The sequence below is a fragment of the Mus caroli genome, unplaced genomic scaffold (genome assembly GCF_978045245.1).
Source record: "Mus caroli unplaced genomic scaffold, Mus_caroli_1 scaffold_14, whole genome shotgun sequence".
In the NCBI taxonomy this organism is placed as follows: Eukaryota; Metazoa; Chordata; class Mammalia; order Rodentia; family Muridae; genus Mus; species Mus caroli.
In genome coordinates this window covers 113,797,561-113,812,417 of record NW_028227269.1, presented here as the reverse complement: position 1 = coordinate 113,812,417, position 14,857 = coordinate 113,797,561, and the positions used below count along the sequence as shown (strand labels likewise).

Here is a 14,857-nt window from a genome sequence, read left to right as displayed (position 1 = left end):
AGTGATAACAGTTTATGCCTGTCTCTGGTAAAATATACTATTAAATTTAACCTTTTTCAACTTTTGAAAATGTAGCTCCTGGGGTTGGGGAGATAGCTCCATAGATAAAGCATTTGTCATGCAAGCATGCAGACCAGGGTCTGGACCACCATCACCCATGTAAAAGTCAGGTGGGGCAGCCTGCTTCTAACCTCAGTGCTCATGAGGCAGAAATGGCCATAGGCAAGAACCAGTAAAATTCTATAAGAACTGGACCAAAATAAACCACAGCCACCACCAAGATTACCTTCACTCTAAGAAATGTACTGGATTAGTAGAAACAAAGAAAATAATAGACCTTAAGCAAAGATGAAAGACTTAATGTATGTTAGTACCTTTTGTATGGCAAGGATTTGGCTTAGTGACCTTTGTGTGTTAAGCGAGTGGAAAGTCAAATTCTAACGTGGGTTACAGTAATATGTAGCTTAGAAAAGTGTGCGGGGCTGGTGAGATGGCTCAGTGGGTAAGAGCACCCGACTGCTCTTCCAAAGGTCCAGAGTTCAAATCCCAGCAACCACATGGTGGCTAACAACCATCTGTAATGAGATCTGGCGCCCTCTTCTGGAGTGTCTGAAGACAGCTACAGTGTACTCACATATAATAAATAAATCTTATTAAAAAAAAAAGTGTGCGAATAGTAAACTTCTCATCTGCAGAAAAAGCTCAGAATGCTAACATACGATCCAGATACTTCCTAAGTATCGCTAGGCAGACAGCCTAGTCTTGAACTCACAAAGATCCTTCTGCCTTGTCTCCATTGTAATGGAATTAACTAAAGGTGTGCGCTGCCGCAGTGGACTACAAATGGTTTTCATGAAAAGACAGTCTATAGGGTGTGAGTTGAGGAGGCAAAGCCTTGTTCAAGAATAAAGCTCAATCACCGTTTCCTTCCCATCTCTCGTTGTCAACTGTGAGGGTCAAAGAAGGATCAGACAAAGAAGCTCAAGACATAAGAAACAGCTTCTGCCTGTTTGCAGAAAACACGGGCGCGCAGGCGCGCGTGCTGGGGACGGCCGCGGGGCATGCTGGGCCAGCGACTTCGGCCCGTTGCTAGGAGGCGGGGACGCCGGCCCTCCTGGGACCCAAGTCGCAGCAGGCCTGGCTGGTTGGTCGAGCTGAGCGACGGCGGGTTTATCTTCCTCCGGTGGCCCGCGCCTGCTGGGCCGAGGACACGCGGCTGCCCCGGTCTCGAGGAGCGATGGAGCCTGGGAAGGTCGGTGCGCCGCGGGGCCCCGCCCGGCCCGGCCCGCGCCCCCATTACCCCCCCCCCCCCCTCTTTCTTGGCAATGGAGATCGGGTTCCTCCTGGGCCTGCACTTAGGAGAGAGCTGGAGGCGGAGTTTGGGTCGAGGTCTCAGCTCTGCTGATGCCTCTCACTTCTTAGCTCCAGGTGCGGTTTGTGGAGGAGTTTCTGGACTCATCCAGAGGCGAGGCTGAGTGTCAACTTCAGGAAGGCACAGGACTCCTGAAAAAAAAGTGCCGCAAGGTGAAACATGAGTCTCGTTAAGGTAGAAGGTTGTTGACTTTAACTTTGGTAGGTTCTATATATCAAAAATCCATCTCTTAGGTTTTCCGGTTTGGTGCAATACAGGTTTTTAAAGTATGTCCTTATGATCCTATCAACTACCCATGATAAATCCTAAGAATTACCTTAGCTTCTATTATAAAGGACCCTTGTCTGCTTTAATTAATTTGGGTCTTCTCTTTCCATCTTTTGGTTTACTGGGTAAAAATTTGCCCATTTTGTTGATCTTTCTGAAAGTGTCAGCTCTTTAGTTTTCATTGATTCTTCATACTGGTTTGTGTTGTTACAGTTTCTTTGATTTCAGTCTTGAGTTAGATTTTTTTTTTCGTGCCGTCACCTCTTTTGGGGTTATTATTTCTTCTTGTTTTTCTAGGGTTGTCAGGTGCATCATGAAATTACCAATATAAAACCTCTCTAGTTTTTGGTGGAGGCATTTGGTGCTATGAACTTTCGTCTTACAAACTGTGTTCGTTGTGTCCTGTAGGTTTGGCTATGTTGAATTTTTATCCAGTTTTAAAAAGTTTAGTTTCCTCTGTGATTTTTGTTTTGACTCAATTTTCATTCAGTAGTAAGTTGTTCAGTGTCCATGAGTTTGTTTGGTATTGTTGATATTCAGCTTTACCCCATGGTGGTCAGATAGGATTCAGGGTGCTATTTCAGTTTTCTTACATGTAATGAGGCTTGCCTTGTGTTCTAATATGTGATCATGAGCTTTGGAGAAGAAAGAATATTCTTTAGAGTTTGGGTGGGATATGTGTGTGTGTGTTTGTCTGACAGTTTGACTTACGATATTTTTTGTTTGTTTTTTTGTTTTGTTTTTTCATTTGCTTTTTAAAACTCCAGCAACTTCTCTGTTTAGTTTTTGTTTGGATGACCTGTCTGGATGGAAGTCAGGTATTGAAGGCATGCACTACCACTGTGGTTTTTATCTGTAGCAATGTTTCTTTTATGAACATAGGCACTCTTGTGTCTGGTGCATACATGTTTAGAACTGCCATTGTTGTGTTTTATAGAAAAGAAAAAGAAGCCAGGTATATGTTTGGTAGGGGTGCGGTATGGTGTGGGGGGAAGAGTGTCCTTCTGCGGGCCCATGCTGAGGCATCCCTTCCCCCTGAGGTAAAGGTATAGTATAGAATAGAGTTTACTTAGGGCATGGTGAGGGGAGAGAGGGAGAGGGAGAGAGAGAGAGACCAGCCATGAACAGGTGGCAAGAGAGGAAGGAAGGGAATGGGGAGAGAAGGGACAGAGGATAAGCAGGTTCAAGAGGGCAAGAGGAGAGAAGAGAGTGAGGAGGGGTAAGCAGCCTCTTTTACAGTGAGTCAGGCACACCTGGCTGTTGCCAGGGAACTATGGGGTACAACCTAGAAGAAATGCTAACGCAATATTATTTTTTTCCTTTTGATAGACTTTTTTCCCTCTTGATGAGTATGTAATGTCCTTTTCTATCTCTTCTGATTAGTTTTGGCTTGAACTCTCCTTTGCCACATACTAAAATGGCTACACCTACTTTTTTCATGGGCCCATTTGCTTGGAATACCTTTTCTAGCCCCTTTAAATCCCTAAGGTGATGTCTGTCATTCATGGTGAGGTTTGTTTCTTGGATGCAGCAGAAAGATGGGCCCTATTTTCTAATTCAGTCTACTAGTCTATGTCTCTTTATTGGGTAATTGAGACTACTGATCTTGAGCGTTCTTAATGAGCAGTGTTTATAATTCCTGATACTTTGTTTCTGTGGGATGATTTACTCTAATGGGATTGTTTAATCCTTAAGTCCCCTGGTGTGTCCTCTGGTGTATGCATAGTCAATCTTCTCTTCAGTATGTAGTTTTCCTTTAGTGCTTTCTGAAGAGCTGCATTAGTGGACAGCCATTTTCTTTTCTTTTCTTTTCTTTTCTTTTCTTTTCTTTTCTTTTCTTTTCTTTTCTTTTCTTTTCTTTTTTGTATCATGTTTTTCTTTCTGAATGGATTGTGACTGATAGTTTTGCTGGGTAGAGTAGTCTAGGTTGTCATCTGTGGTCTCTCAGACCTTATAGAATATCTGTCTATGTCCTTCTGGCTTTTAGAATCTCTATTGTAAAGTCAAGATGTTACTCTAGTGGGCCTGCCTTTACATGTGACTTCGTCTTTTTCCCTGGCCATATTTATATTCTTTCTTTGTTCTATACACTTAGTGTTTTGATTATTATGTGTTGTGGGGAGTTTCTTTTCTGGTTTGGTATTCTGCATACCTGTTATAACTTGATAGAGCATGTCTTTCTTTAGGTTGGGAAATGTTACTTCCGTGATTTTATTAAAAATATTTACTGTGCCTTCAATGTGGGTCTCTTCTCCTTCTCTACATGGATTATTCAGAGGTTTGATTTTTTTCATAGTGTTCTGAGTTTCCTGGGTGTTCTGTGCTCCAATTTTATTTTAGGTTTAACATGTTCTTTGACTGAGCTATCCATTTCTTCTACCTTGTATACAGACCTGGAATTCTCTTTTGTGTCCTAATCCACTGGGGAGGCTTACCTTGAGGTTTTTGTTTGAGATCCTGAGTCTTTGGATTCCAGATTTATTTCAGCTTGGGTTTTCTCTAGAGATTCCATTTCTTCGTGTCTTGAATTGCTTTCGTTATTTCTTTGAACTGTTTGGTTGTGTGTATATGTGCGCACACGAATGTATGTGTACGTGTGTTCACAGTCTTCATTAAAGCTTTTATTCACGTTCCTCTTTAAGGACCTTGAACATATTTGCAATTCCTCTTTTGAAACCCCTGTCTTGTGCTTCAGCTAAGTTGGTTTTCTCCTTGTCTGTGACAGAGGGTTGCTGGCTTCTGGAGAAGGCGGATCGTCTTGTGGTTCATGTTTACGGTTTTATACTGGGACCTAGGCATCTGGAATTCAGATATTTGAAGTGTTTCTTGGTGTAGATATCTGCTCTGGTTTTTATATTGTGGGTGTTCTGTATGGTTGCAGTTGCACACCCTGGGTCCTAGCCAATATTGGCGGCTGTGGAGTTCCTGGTGGACAGTGGTTCTAGTTCCCAGCCAAACAAAGTGGTCATGGAGTCCTTGGTAGAGAGATGTTCTGTGGGTCAGTGGGGAGTCACAGAGGGGTGGAAATGGGGTAGAAGGAAAGGGTGAGAGGGCATCAAGAAGGAACTAGGGGGACCCTTATTCTGTCCAAACAGGCTAAGTGCCTAGTGGATAGAGGTGGACTGGAAGGAGGGCCTCCTGCTGGAGCAGAACTAATAAATCTGTACACGATGGAATTGATGACAGGAAGGGAGAAAGGGCTAAACATATGGGTCTCTTGGACCTGAGCCCCATCCTAGTGCAGTCATTGTGGGGTCCCCAGTAGAAAGTGAGTCTACTGGTTGGTGGGGTCACAAAGGAGAGGGATAGGCTAGTGGAAAAGGCTAAATGGGGCCACAGGGAAGATCAAGGGGGATACTGGGTCTGTGGCAGAAGGCTGATGCCCTAGGGGAAGGAGGGGCTGGGAGGAGGGCCACATCGGGCCTTTAAACATGAGTTCTAAGAACACGGGCTTAGTTCCTCACAGTTTTTTGTTTTTGTTTTTTGTTTTTTAAGACAGGGGTTCTCTTTGTAGTTCTGGCTGTCCTGGAACTCTGTACACCACACTGACTTCAATTCAGTGATCCACCTGCCTCACATGTGCCCTCATTCCACCGGCTCCTCACACTTTTGAGGCAAGCCCTTTACTGCTGAGCTGCTTCTCCAGTCCCCATTACTTTTCTTGACAGGTTTATGAGATCAAATAGTGCACTTGACTCAGTATAGCATCTGATGTACCTTAGATGCTAAATGAAATGTGTCTTACTTCCTGGTTTCTATTTTATATGAAAAAAATCATCTTAAATTTAGTTGTTAGAACATCACTGATCTTTTTATTTTGCTCATGTATTCTGTGGACTGGGAATTGGAGAACACATACCCCTCAGGCTGCTTAATTCTGCTCCTCTGACATCCGGAGTTTCAACTAGGCAGATGCGGGTTTGGGACTTGCACATGGTGATTCATTGGATGGACTGCTTCACATTCTGGTCACTGAGCTGACCCTGCGGGGCCTCTGCTCTGCTCAGCTGGAACATCTGCATGTGGTCTTTCTCCCACAATGCTATTTTCCTTCTTTACATCTGAGCTCCTGTACTAGGTAACCCAAGGAAGGCCAAGTGGGAGACACATTCTTTGGTAGTCACACAGCATTCCTTTTGGCCTGGGATGGGCTAACCACAGCAGAAGAAGCAGAAACCCCAGACTCAGACCTGTGCTCAGTGTTTGGGAGGAGATAGCTTACTATGGCCTATATAAAAATGCTTTCTGGCAGTTTGTTTGTTTAAATAAAAAAATTATGTGTATGGGTGTTTTGCCTGTATGTGTGTTGTCTATGTACCACATACTTGACTGTTTTCTGAGGAGGCCAGATACTGAAGTGAGAGCCCTTGGAACTGGAGTTATACAGTTGTAAGCTGCTGTGTAGGTGATGGGACTTGGACTTGAGCACAGGTTTGTTTGTTTTAGAAAGAAGCCACTGCTCTTAAAAGCTGAGCTATCTTTCTAGTCCACATCTGACATGTGGTCACAGAATGCTTGCCCTTGATCTGGTAGTTATCTGCCATTGTAACTTTGCTTTCTTTTTTATTTGGTAATAGTAGCTTTTGAAATAGCCAAATGAATGGGCCCTGTAATAATTATGGATTACTTTAGTGAGTAATTTAAACAAATGTTTATTTGTATCTTTCCTGTTTTCTTTTGAGACAGAGTACCCATATGCTTCTGAGGATGCCCTCAAACTCTGTATTCTCCGGCTTTGTCTACCCAAGTGCTGGGATTACCAGTTTGGGCTCCATTCTTGGCCTGTGTTTGGATCAGCTTTCATTTCAATAGGAAGCAAAACTATAAAATAAAAAGCATTTTCTAGTTTATTGTTTTTGATATAAATAGTATAATGAAAATGCAAAATTTGTTATTTAAAAGATTTCCCCCTAGGACTTCCTTATATTGCCCAAGCTGGCTTGGAATTTAGAATCTTCCTGCCTAAGCTTTCAAAGTGCTAGGATATGGGTGTATGCTGCCATGCCTGACTTGATTATTCTATCTTTGTACTTTGCTATTTAGAGAAGAACCAAAGATGATACTTGGAAAGCAGATGACCTCAGAAAACACCTGAAGGTAATATATTTTAAAGACTTGGTGTGGGAGTCTCATGAAACTCCATGGGCTTTTGGACAGTGACCAGGCTCACAACCCTACATAGCTTTGCTAACAAGTTCATTTCAGAGGCAATTTTGACTCAGAGAGGTAGTTACTACCTCTTGAAAATTTTAGGGTATGGTCCTGCACTGGAACTGAGGTGTCCTCTGTGTAGTCCAGTCTGGTAGTCCCATCAGTTTGAGTTTTATGATTGGGATTTAGTCCTCCTGAAAATTTTATAATAAGGATCTTGATTAACTAATTGTTAATTATCTTTTTTAAAGATTTATTTATTATTATTTATTCATAACTACACCGTAGCTGTCTTCAGACATGCCAGAAGAGGGTGTCAGATCTCATTATAGGTGGTTGTGAGCCAACATGTGGTTGCTGAGATTTGAACTCAGGACCTTCGGAAGAGCAGTCAGTGCTCTTACCCGCTGAGCTGTCTCGCCAGCCCTAGTTAATTAATTTTAAACAGGGTCTCCCTCTGTAGTTCAGGCTGGCCTTGAGTTGAAGTGTCTGATTCTCCTGTCCCATTCTTCTGAGGGCTGGGATTATTCTTGACACTCAGGCTTGGCTGTATTGTTGACACAGGGTCTCACTGTGTAGCCCTAGCTAGCCTGGAACTTATACAAACCAGATGGTCTCAAATGCACAGAAATCCACCTGCTTCTGCTCCTTGAGTGCTAGAATTAAAGGCACGAGCCACCATGCCCAGATAGCTTTATTCTCTATGTAGTAACCAAGTGGTTCTTGCCTCAGCAACTTTAAGCTACATCTTCATTACATCCTTCTATTATAGGTTATATTTTACTGTTTCACTTTTTTGCAGTACTAAGTTTGAACTCATGTTTGTGAGCTAGGCAAGACTGCTGCTGCATCCTACCTCCCATGTTACACTTCAGGTTGATTTGCCAATCAGCTCGTACATGGGTTTGTAGTTACCATTTGTAGAAATGTTATGTAGAGCTGCAGTTAGTATGCTAAGAATCTACCTTCCATCTTGCTGGACTGAGAGGGCTGTTGCAGCCAGTGATTTTTAAAGTGCTGTAGCTGAGTCTTTCTGCCCAGACAGTGACAGTAAATGCACGTGTGCGTGCTTTCATAGTGACGGAGGGTCTTCTGTGCTGTTCTAGGTGCAGTCAGGCAGTCCCAAGGAGGAGAAGAAACTCAGAGAAAAGAAGGTGCACAAGGACTCAGAGTCGGCCGCTCCTGAATACAGAGAACACAAGAGCAGGGACCCAGACCGAGAGGCCCGGCACAAGGAGAAGACAGCTGAGAGAGACCTGTACACCTCCACAGAACATCTTCGTGGGGAGAGAGACCGGGAGAGGCACAAGGAAAGGAAGAAAGATGTGAAAGACCGTGAGAAAGACAAGCTAAAAGAGAGACATCGAGACCAAGAAGCAGAGAAGGCTCATAGTCGAGGCAAGGACAGAGAGAGAGAGAAAGACAGACGGGCCAGGAAAGAAGAGATCAGGCAGTCCATGGCCTACCATGACCTCTTGGTTCGAGATATGCGTGGCCGGCAGATGACAGAGAAAGTGGAAAAGAAAGGTGTGTCTCTGCATCACGGACTCCATCTATAGTGTAACCCAGGCTGCTTGTTAGTTTGCTAGCTCTGTTTCCTTTGCTGTTGACTGATTGCTCAAGTGATTGACTGATGTGTGTGTGTGTGCTCCTGTGTGAATGTCTGTGCATGTGTGTCTGTGTGTGTTTCTGCTCCTGTGTGAATGTGTGTTCATGTGTGAGTGTGTGTGTTTGTGCGTATGTGTGTACATGTGTGTGCCACACTCTGGTGGTTAGAGGGTAACTTTCAGGAGTTGGTTCTTGCCTTCCCCACTGAGATGGGGTCTCTTTCTACCACATTATGCCCTTTAGGCAAGCTGGCTGATTCTCCTCTCCTTACCCCCCATCCTGCTGTATTCCTACAGCAGGGATTATAAATGTGTGCAGCTGTATTCAGCTTACATGGGTTCTGGGTTTGTCAAGCTTGACTGGCTGATGCTTTTATGTGCTGAGCCATTTTCTTGGCCTGTATTTTGTTTAAAAGTTCTCACTGTTTGAAGCATTTTCCTTGTAGCTCATCATTTATTTTCTGAGGTTTTCATGGATACTTCACCTTAGGATTTAGGAAACAGAAAGCTACAGTTTCCTATTGTCCATGCTTGTTACTATGAACTTTAAAAAAAGTCAGTCAACAAAGGAAACTAGTATTTACTAGTGTTTTTAACTTTTGAAATTCTTTTTTAAAATTTCTCAGTAGATCTTAAGTCTCTTGTGAATAAACAAAAATAAGGCACTTTAATAAAAGTATTCCACCAAAGTATTAGTTTTATTGCAGTATTGGGGATTTGGGGATAAACTCAGTGCTGTTGTACGTGATGGGCAAAGACTACCTCTAAGTGAAAGCCCTGCCCTTGGGGTTTCCTTAAGTGTGAGCTAATGAGGTGTCAGTGATAGCTGGTGTGTCTCTACTCAGTAGTCCTTTGGATGGTGACTCACTCTCTCAGCAGCCACTGCATAATAGGCTTCAGTTTCCTGTCAGACGGTATCTGTGAGGCCGATCTCTACTTCCAGGGGTACATAGACATCTACCTGCTTGTCTCAGTAACAAACTGGGAGAGGGGAAGAACCGTATCTGTTTCTGAGCCTGCCATATTCCCCTTCTACTTTAAGTTTAGATCCTGGCACTTGTTGCCCTTGAGTTTTGAGAATGTGTTTTAGTTGAAGAAGGTTTTACGATACAAATTGATGAACATATGTGCAATAATAGTAAAGCCTGCAGCAAGTCATTAGGTGGTCTTCTTGGTAAGATAAAAATTTGTGAATACTAAAAATATGCTGTTGTGGGTTTTTTTAGCAAGTAAAATACGAACTGAGGACAGAGAAAGGAGAGATGAAGACTCTGAAAGACTAGATGAAGATAGAGAAAGAAGATACCGAGAAAGAAAGGTAAGGCTTGCAGGCCCAAGCCAGCAGAGCACCTGGGAACTGAAGAAGGGAATGAAGCTTCTGGACAGTCTCTTTCTTTTTTTTTGAATACATTTTTAACTTCTTATTGACATGTAATAATTATACATGCTTATAGGGCACAGTGTGACACTTCAGTGTATACATACAGTGTTTAATCTCCACAATAGGATGATTGGTATGTGTATCATTTTGTCTTAGGTGGGGTCACTATTGCTGTGACAAAACCCCACGAACAAAAAACAATCTGGGGAGGAAAGGGTTTATTTGGCTTACATTTCCACATTGTAGTCCATCATCTAAAGGATGCAGGAGGAAACTCAAGCAGGGCAGGAACCTGGAGGCAGGAGCTGAGGCAGAGGCCATGGAGAGTTGCTGCTTACTGGCTTGCTCAGCCTGCTCTCTTATAGAACCCAAAACCACCAACCCAGGGATGGCACCACCCACAATGGGCTGGCCCCTCCCCCCCATCAATCACTAAGAAAATGCCCTACAGCTGGATCATTTTTTTTCTTTTTTTTTAAGGAATTTTTTAATTGGATATTTTCTTCATTTACATTTCAAATGCTACCCTCCAAACTCCCTATACCCTCCCCCCGCCCTGCTTCCCAACCCACCCACTCCTGCTTCCTGACCCTGGCATTCCCCTGTACTGGGGCATATGATCTTCGCAATACCAAGGTCTCTCCTCCCATTGATGGCCGACTAGGCCATTCTCTGCTACATATGCAACTAGAGACACAGTTCTGGCGGGTACTAGTTAGTTCATTGTTGTTCCTCCTATAGGGTTGCAAACCCCTTTAGCTCCTTGGGTAATTTCTCTAGCTCCTTCATTAGGGGCCTTCTACAGCTGGATCTTATTGAGGCGTTTTATCAATTGAGATTCCCTCCTTTTAGGTGACTCCACCTTGTGTCAACTTGACACAGACTAGCCAGGACACCATCCTGGGCTAAAGAACATTAGAATGGATTCTTCCTGTACCCTATGTGGGTGTTTACTTTTTCTTTTTTTTTTTTTGTTCTTTTGAGGCAGGGTTTCTCTGTGTAGCCCTGGCTGTCCTGAAACTCACTCTGTAGACCAGGCTGGCCTCAAATTCAGAATTCCGCCTGCCTCTGCCTTCCAAGTGCTGGGATTAAAGGTGTGTGCCACCATGCTTGGTGCATGGGTGTTTACTTATGGAAATTAACCACCATTCACTAATTACCACTTGTGTAACACTTACCTTCTAGTGGCTAGTCTTGAGTTTACTTTAAAAAATTAACTCCTTGTCAGGCATTTATGTTGCTTTTTTTAATTTGAGGAGTCTTTTATTTTCATTAGTAAGAGCAAATAATGACATAGATTAAGTCTGTCCTTTGGTGCACAGAATGCTTAACAAACCCTCTTTGTACTTCATGTAGTAGTTGTGATGTAATAGTTGTTTGGGTTTTGTTATGGGTCTTTAAAGGAAAGGTCCTTTAGCCTTACTTAGCTTTTAAATTCTCATAGTTTATTTGGCAAGTGACTTTAGGTAGTGATCTGACTATGAAGCCAAGGGCCTCAGTTAAACATATTTCTCTAGAAACACTCTCCTGGCAGAGATAAACAGGGTGGACTAGAGTTGAGCAGAACCAAGGAAGGAGCATACAGAGACTCTTCATTGTCCCCAGACTGGCGGGAGGAACCTAGAGTCAAGGCATGAGTCGGGAGTGGGGGGAGCCTCGCTCGGCTGGGCTAGACCAAGTCAGGCTTGCTTGGGGTCTGCCTTGGAGGTTCCCAGATGGAGTCAGAGCGGGAATACTGTCATAACAACGGCTGGGACTTGTGTCATGAGTGACTCGCTGAACTTGGTGGTGAGTTGGGATGAGAAGATGGCTAAATCATAGCCTTTCCTTGCACGGCTCCTTGTCTGGGTGCGAATAAGCAACAATTAAGAGCCAGTGACACGCCTTGTTACTACATGGAGACAGCAGCATCACACTGCTGCCATTCACCACAGGGAAGTCTCTGCAGCAGGGACTACAGGGACTACAGGGCAAGCTAAAGGTGAGGGGACAAATTAAGAATGTGGTGGAGAAACAAAGAAGGCAAATGCTGTTTGTTTTGCTGTGTGTATTAGATTTCTGTCACTATAATAGAATATCCAAGGAATTCAATATATAAAAAAGAAAGGTTGACTTTGATTCACAGAATTGGAACCGTCAGCCCATGACTGGTCGGCCCTGTTGTAGAGAGGTAGCACGTTGTAGGGATGCACAGAGGAGCAAAGCTACTCACACCCCATTCAGGGACTAGAAAGCGGAGGGAGGAATAGGAAGACAAAGCCCATAGTCCCCTCAGCCTTTCACATGGCTGTACTTCCTGCAGGTTCACAGTACCTCCCACCAGTGACACCCTGGAGACCAAGCCTTAACACAGGACCATCCAGACCCTCATTCAGAGGAATTTAGACGATTTTTAAGTCAGATAGAGGACATCTAGGTTTAGATGATCTTGCTTTGTAGTGCTTGGTGTTGGTGTGAATGAGGATTCTTCTTCTGGATCAAGGATTTTAGGGAGACAGAGGTGTACCCACTGTGATTCTCTTTCACTGTAATAGACATCGATAGCACCATGCCAATGTAATATACACAAGCAGCACATGCCACTGTAATACACACAGGCAGCTCATGCCACTGTATTACACACAGGCAGCACATGTCACTGTAATACACACAGGCAGCTCATGCCACTGTATTACACACAGGTAGCACATGTCACTGTAATACACACAGGCAGCACATGCCACTGTAATACACACAGGCAGCTCATGCCACTGTATTACACACAGGCAGCACATGTCACTGTAATACACACAGGCAGCTCATGCCACTGTATTACACACAGGTAGCACATGTCACTGTAATACACACAGGCAGCTCATGTCACTATAATACACACAGGCAGCACATGTCACTGTAATACACACAGGCAGCTCATGCCACTGTATTACACACAGGCAGCACATGTCACTATAATACACACAGGCAGCTCATGTCACTATAATACACACAGGCAGCACATGTGACTGTATTACACACAGGCAGCACATGTCACTGTAATACACACAGGCAGCACATGTCACTGTAATACACACAGGCAGCTCATGCCACTGTATTACACACAGGTAGCACATGTCACTATAATACACACAGGCAGCTCATGTCACTATAATACACACAGGCAGCACATGTGACTGTATTACACACAGGCAGCACATGTCACTGTAATACACACAGGCAGCACATGTCACTGTAATACACACAGGCAGCACATGTCACTGTAATACACACAGGCAGCACATGTCACTGTAATACACACAGGCAGCACATGTCACTGTATTACACACAGGCAGCACATGTCACTATAATACACACAGGCAGCTCATGTGACTGTATTACACACAGGCAGCACATGTCACTGTATTACACACAGGCAGCTCATGTCACTGTATTACACACAGGCAGCTCATGTCACTGTAATACACACAGGCAGCACATGTCACTGTAATACACACAGGCAGCTCATGTCACTATAATACACACAGGCAGCACATGTCACTGTATTACACACAGACAGCACGTGTCACTGTATTGCACACAGGCAGCACATGTCACTCTAATACACACAGGCAGCAGGTGTCACTATAATACACACAGGCAGCACATGTGACTGTATTACACACAGGCAGCACATGTCACTGTATTACACACAGGCAGCGCGTGTCACTGTATTGCACACAGGCAGCACATGTCACTCTAATACACACAGGCAGCAGGTGTCACTGTATTACACACAGGCAGCACATGTCACTGTAATACACACAGGCAGCACATGTCACTATAATACACACAGGCAGCACATGTCACTGTATTACACACAGGCAGCACATGTCACTGTATTACACACAGGCAGCACATGTCACTGTAATACACACAGGCAGCACATGTGACTGTATTACACACAGGCAGCACATGTCACTGTAATACACACAGGTAGCACATGTCACTGTAATACACACAGGCAGCACATGCCACTGTAATACACACAGGCAGCTCATGCCACTGTATTACACACAGGCAGCACATGTCACTGTAATACACACAGGCAGCTCATGCCACTGTATTACACACAGGTAGCACATGTCACTGTAATACACACAGGCAGCTCATGTCACTATAATACACACAGGCAGCACATGTCACTGTAATACACACAGGCAGCTCATGCCACTGTATTACACACAGGCAGCACATGTCACTATAATACACACAGGCAGCTCATGTCACTATAATACACACAGGCAGCACATGTGACTGTATTACACACAGGCAGCACATGTCACTGTAATACACACAGGCAGCACATGTCACTGTAATACACACAGGCAGCTCATGCCACTGTATTACACACAGGTAGCACATGTCACTATAATACACACAGGCAGCTCATGTCACTATAATACACACAGGCAGCACATGTGACTGTATTACACACAGGCAGCACATGTCACTGTAATACACACAGGCAGCACATGTCACTGTAATACACACAGGCAGCACATGTCACTGTAATACACACAGGCAGCACATGTCACTGTAATACACACAGGCAGCACATGTCACTGTATTACACACAGGCAGCACATGTCACTATAATACACACAGGCAGCTCATGTGACTGTATTACACACAGGCAGCACATGTCACTGTATTACACACAGGCAGCTCATGTCACTGTATTACACACAGGCAGCTCATGTCACTGTAATACACACAGGCAGCACATGTCACTGTATTACACACAGGCAGCACATGTCACTGTAATACACACAGGCAGCACATGTCACTATAATACACACAGGCAGCTCATGTGACTGTATTACACACAGGCAGCTCATGTCACTGTAATACACACAGGCAGCACATGTCACTGTAATACACACAGGCAGCTCATGTCACTATAATACACACAGGCAGCACATGTCACTGTATTACACACAGACAGCACGTGTCACTGTATTGCACACAGGCAGCACATGTCACTCTAATACACACAGGCAGCAGGTGTCACTATAATACACACAGGCAGCACATGTGACTGTA

At 44.0% G+C, this 14,857-nt stretch overlaps 1 protein-coding gene across 4 annotated transcripts in view; it reads left to right on the top strand.

Moving 5' to 3' along the window:
• Nucleotides 1–1,103: 1,103 nt before the first annotated feature.
• Nucleotides 1,104–14,857, top strand: part of Dync2i1 (dynein 2 intermediate chain 1) — a 56,550-nt gene continuing 42,796 nt past the window's right edge. For 2 of the 4 annotated variants that reach the window (XM_085830720.1, XM_021179530.3), the window contains exons 1-5: nucleotides 1,104–1,252; nucleotides 1,423–1,524; nucleotides 6,683–6,736; nucleotides 7,897–8,317; nucleotides 9,624–9,715. In XM_085830720.1, the coding sequence (XP_085686846.1) occupies nucleotides 1,238–1,252; nucleotides 1,423–1,524; nucleotides 6,683–6,736; nucleotides 7,897–8,317; nucleotides 9,624–9,715 (684 nt within the window). In that variant the 5' untranslated portion in view covers nucleotides 1,104–1,237. Of the gene's footprint in view, nucleotides 1,253–1,422; nucleotides 1,547–6,682; nucleotides 6,737–7,896; nucleotides 8,318–9,623; nucleotides 9,716–14,857 lie in introns of those variants that run through there. The other 2 variants (XM_021179531.3, XM_021179532.3) reach the window with 2 other exon arrangements.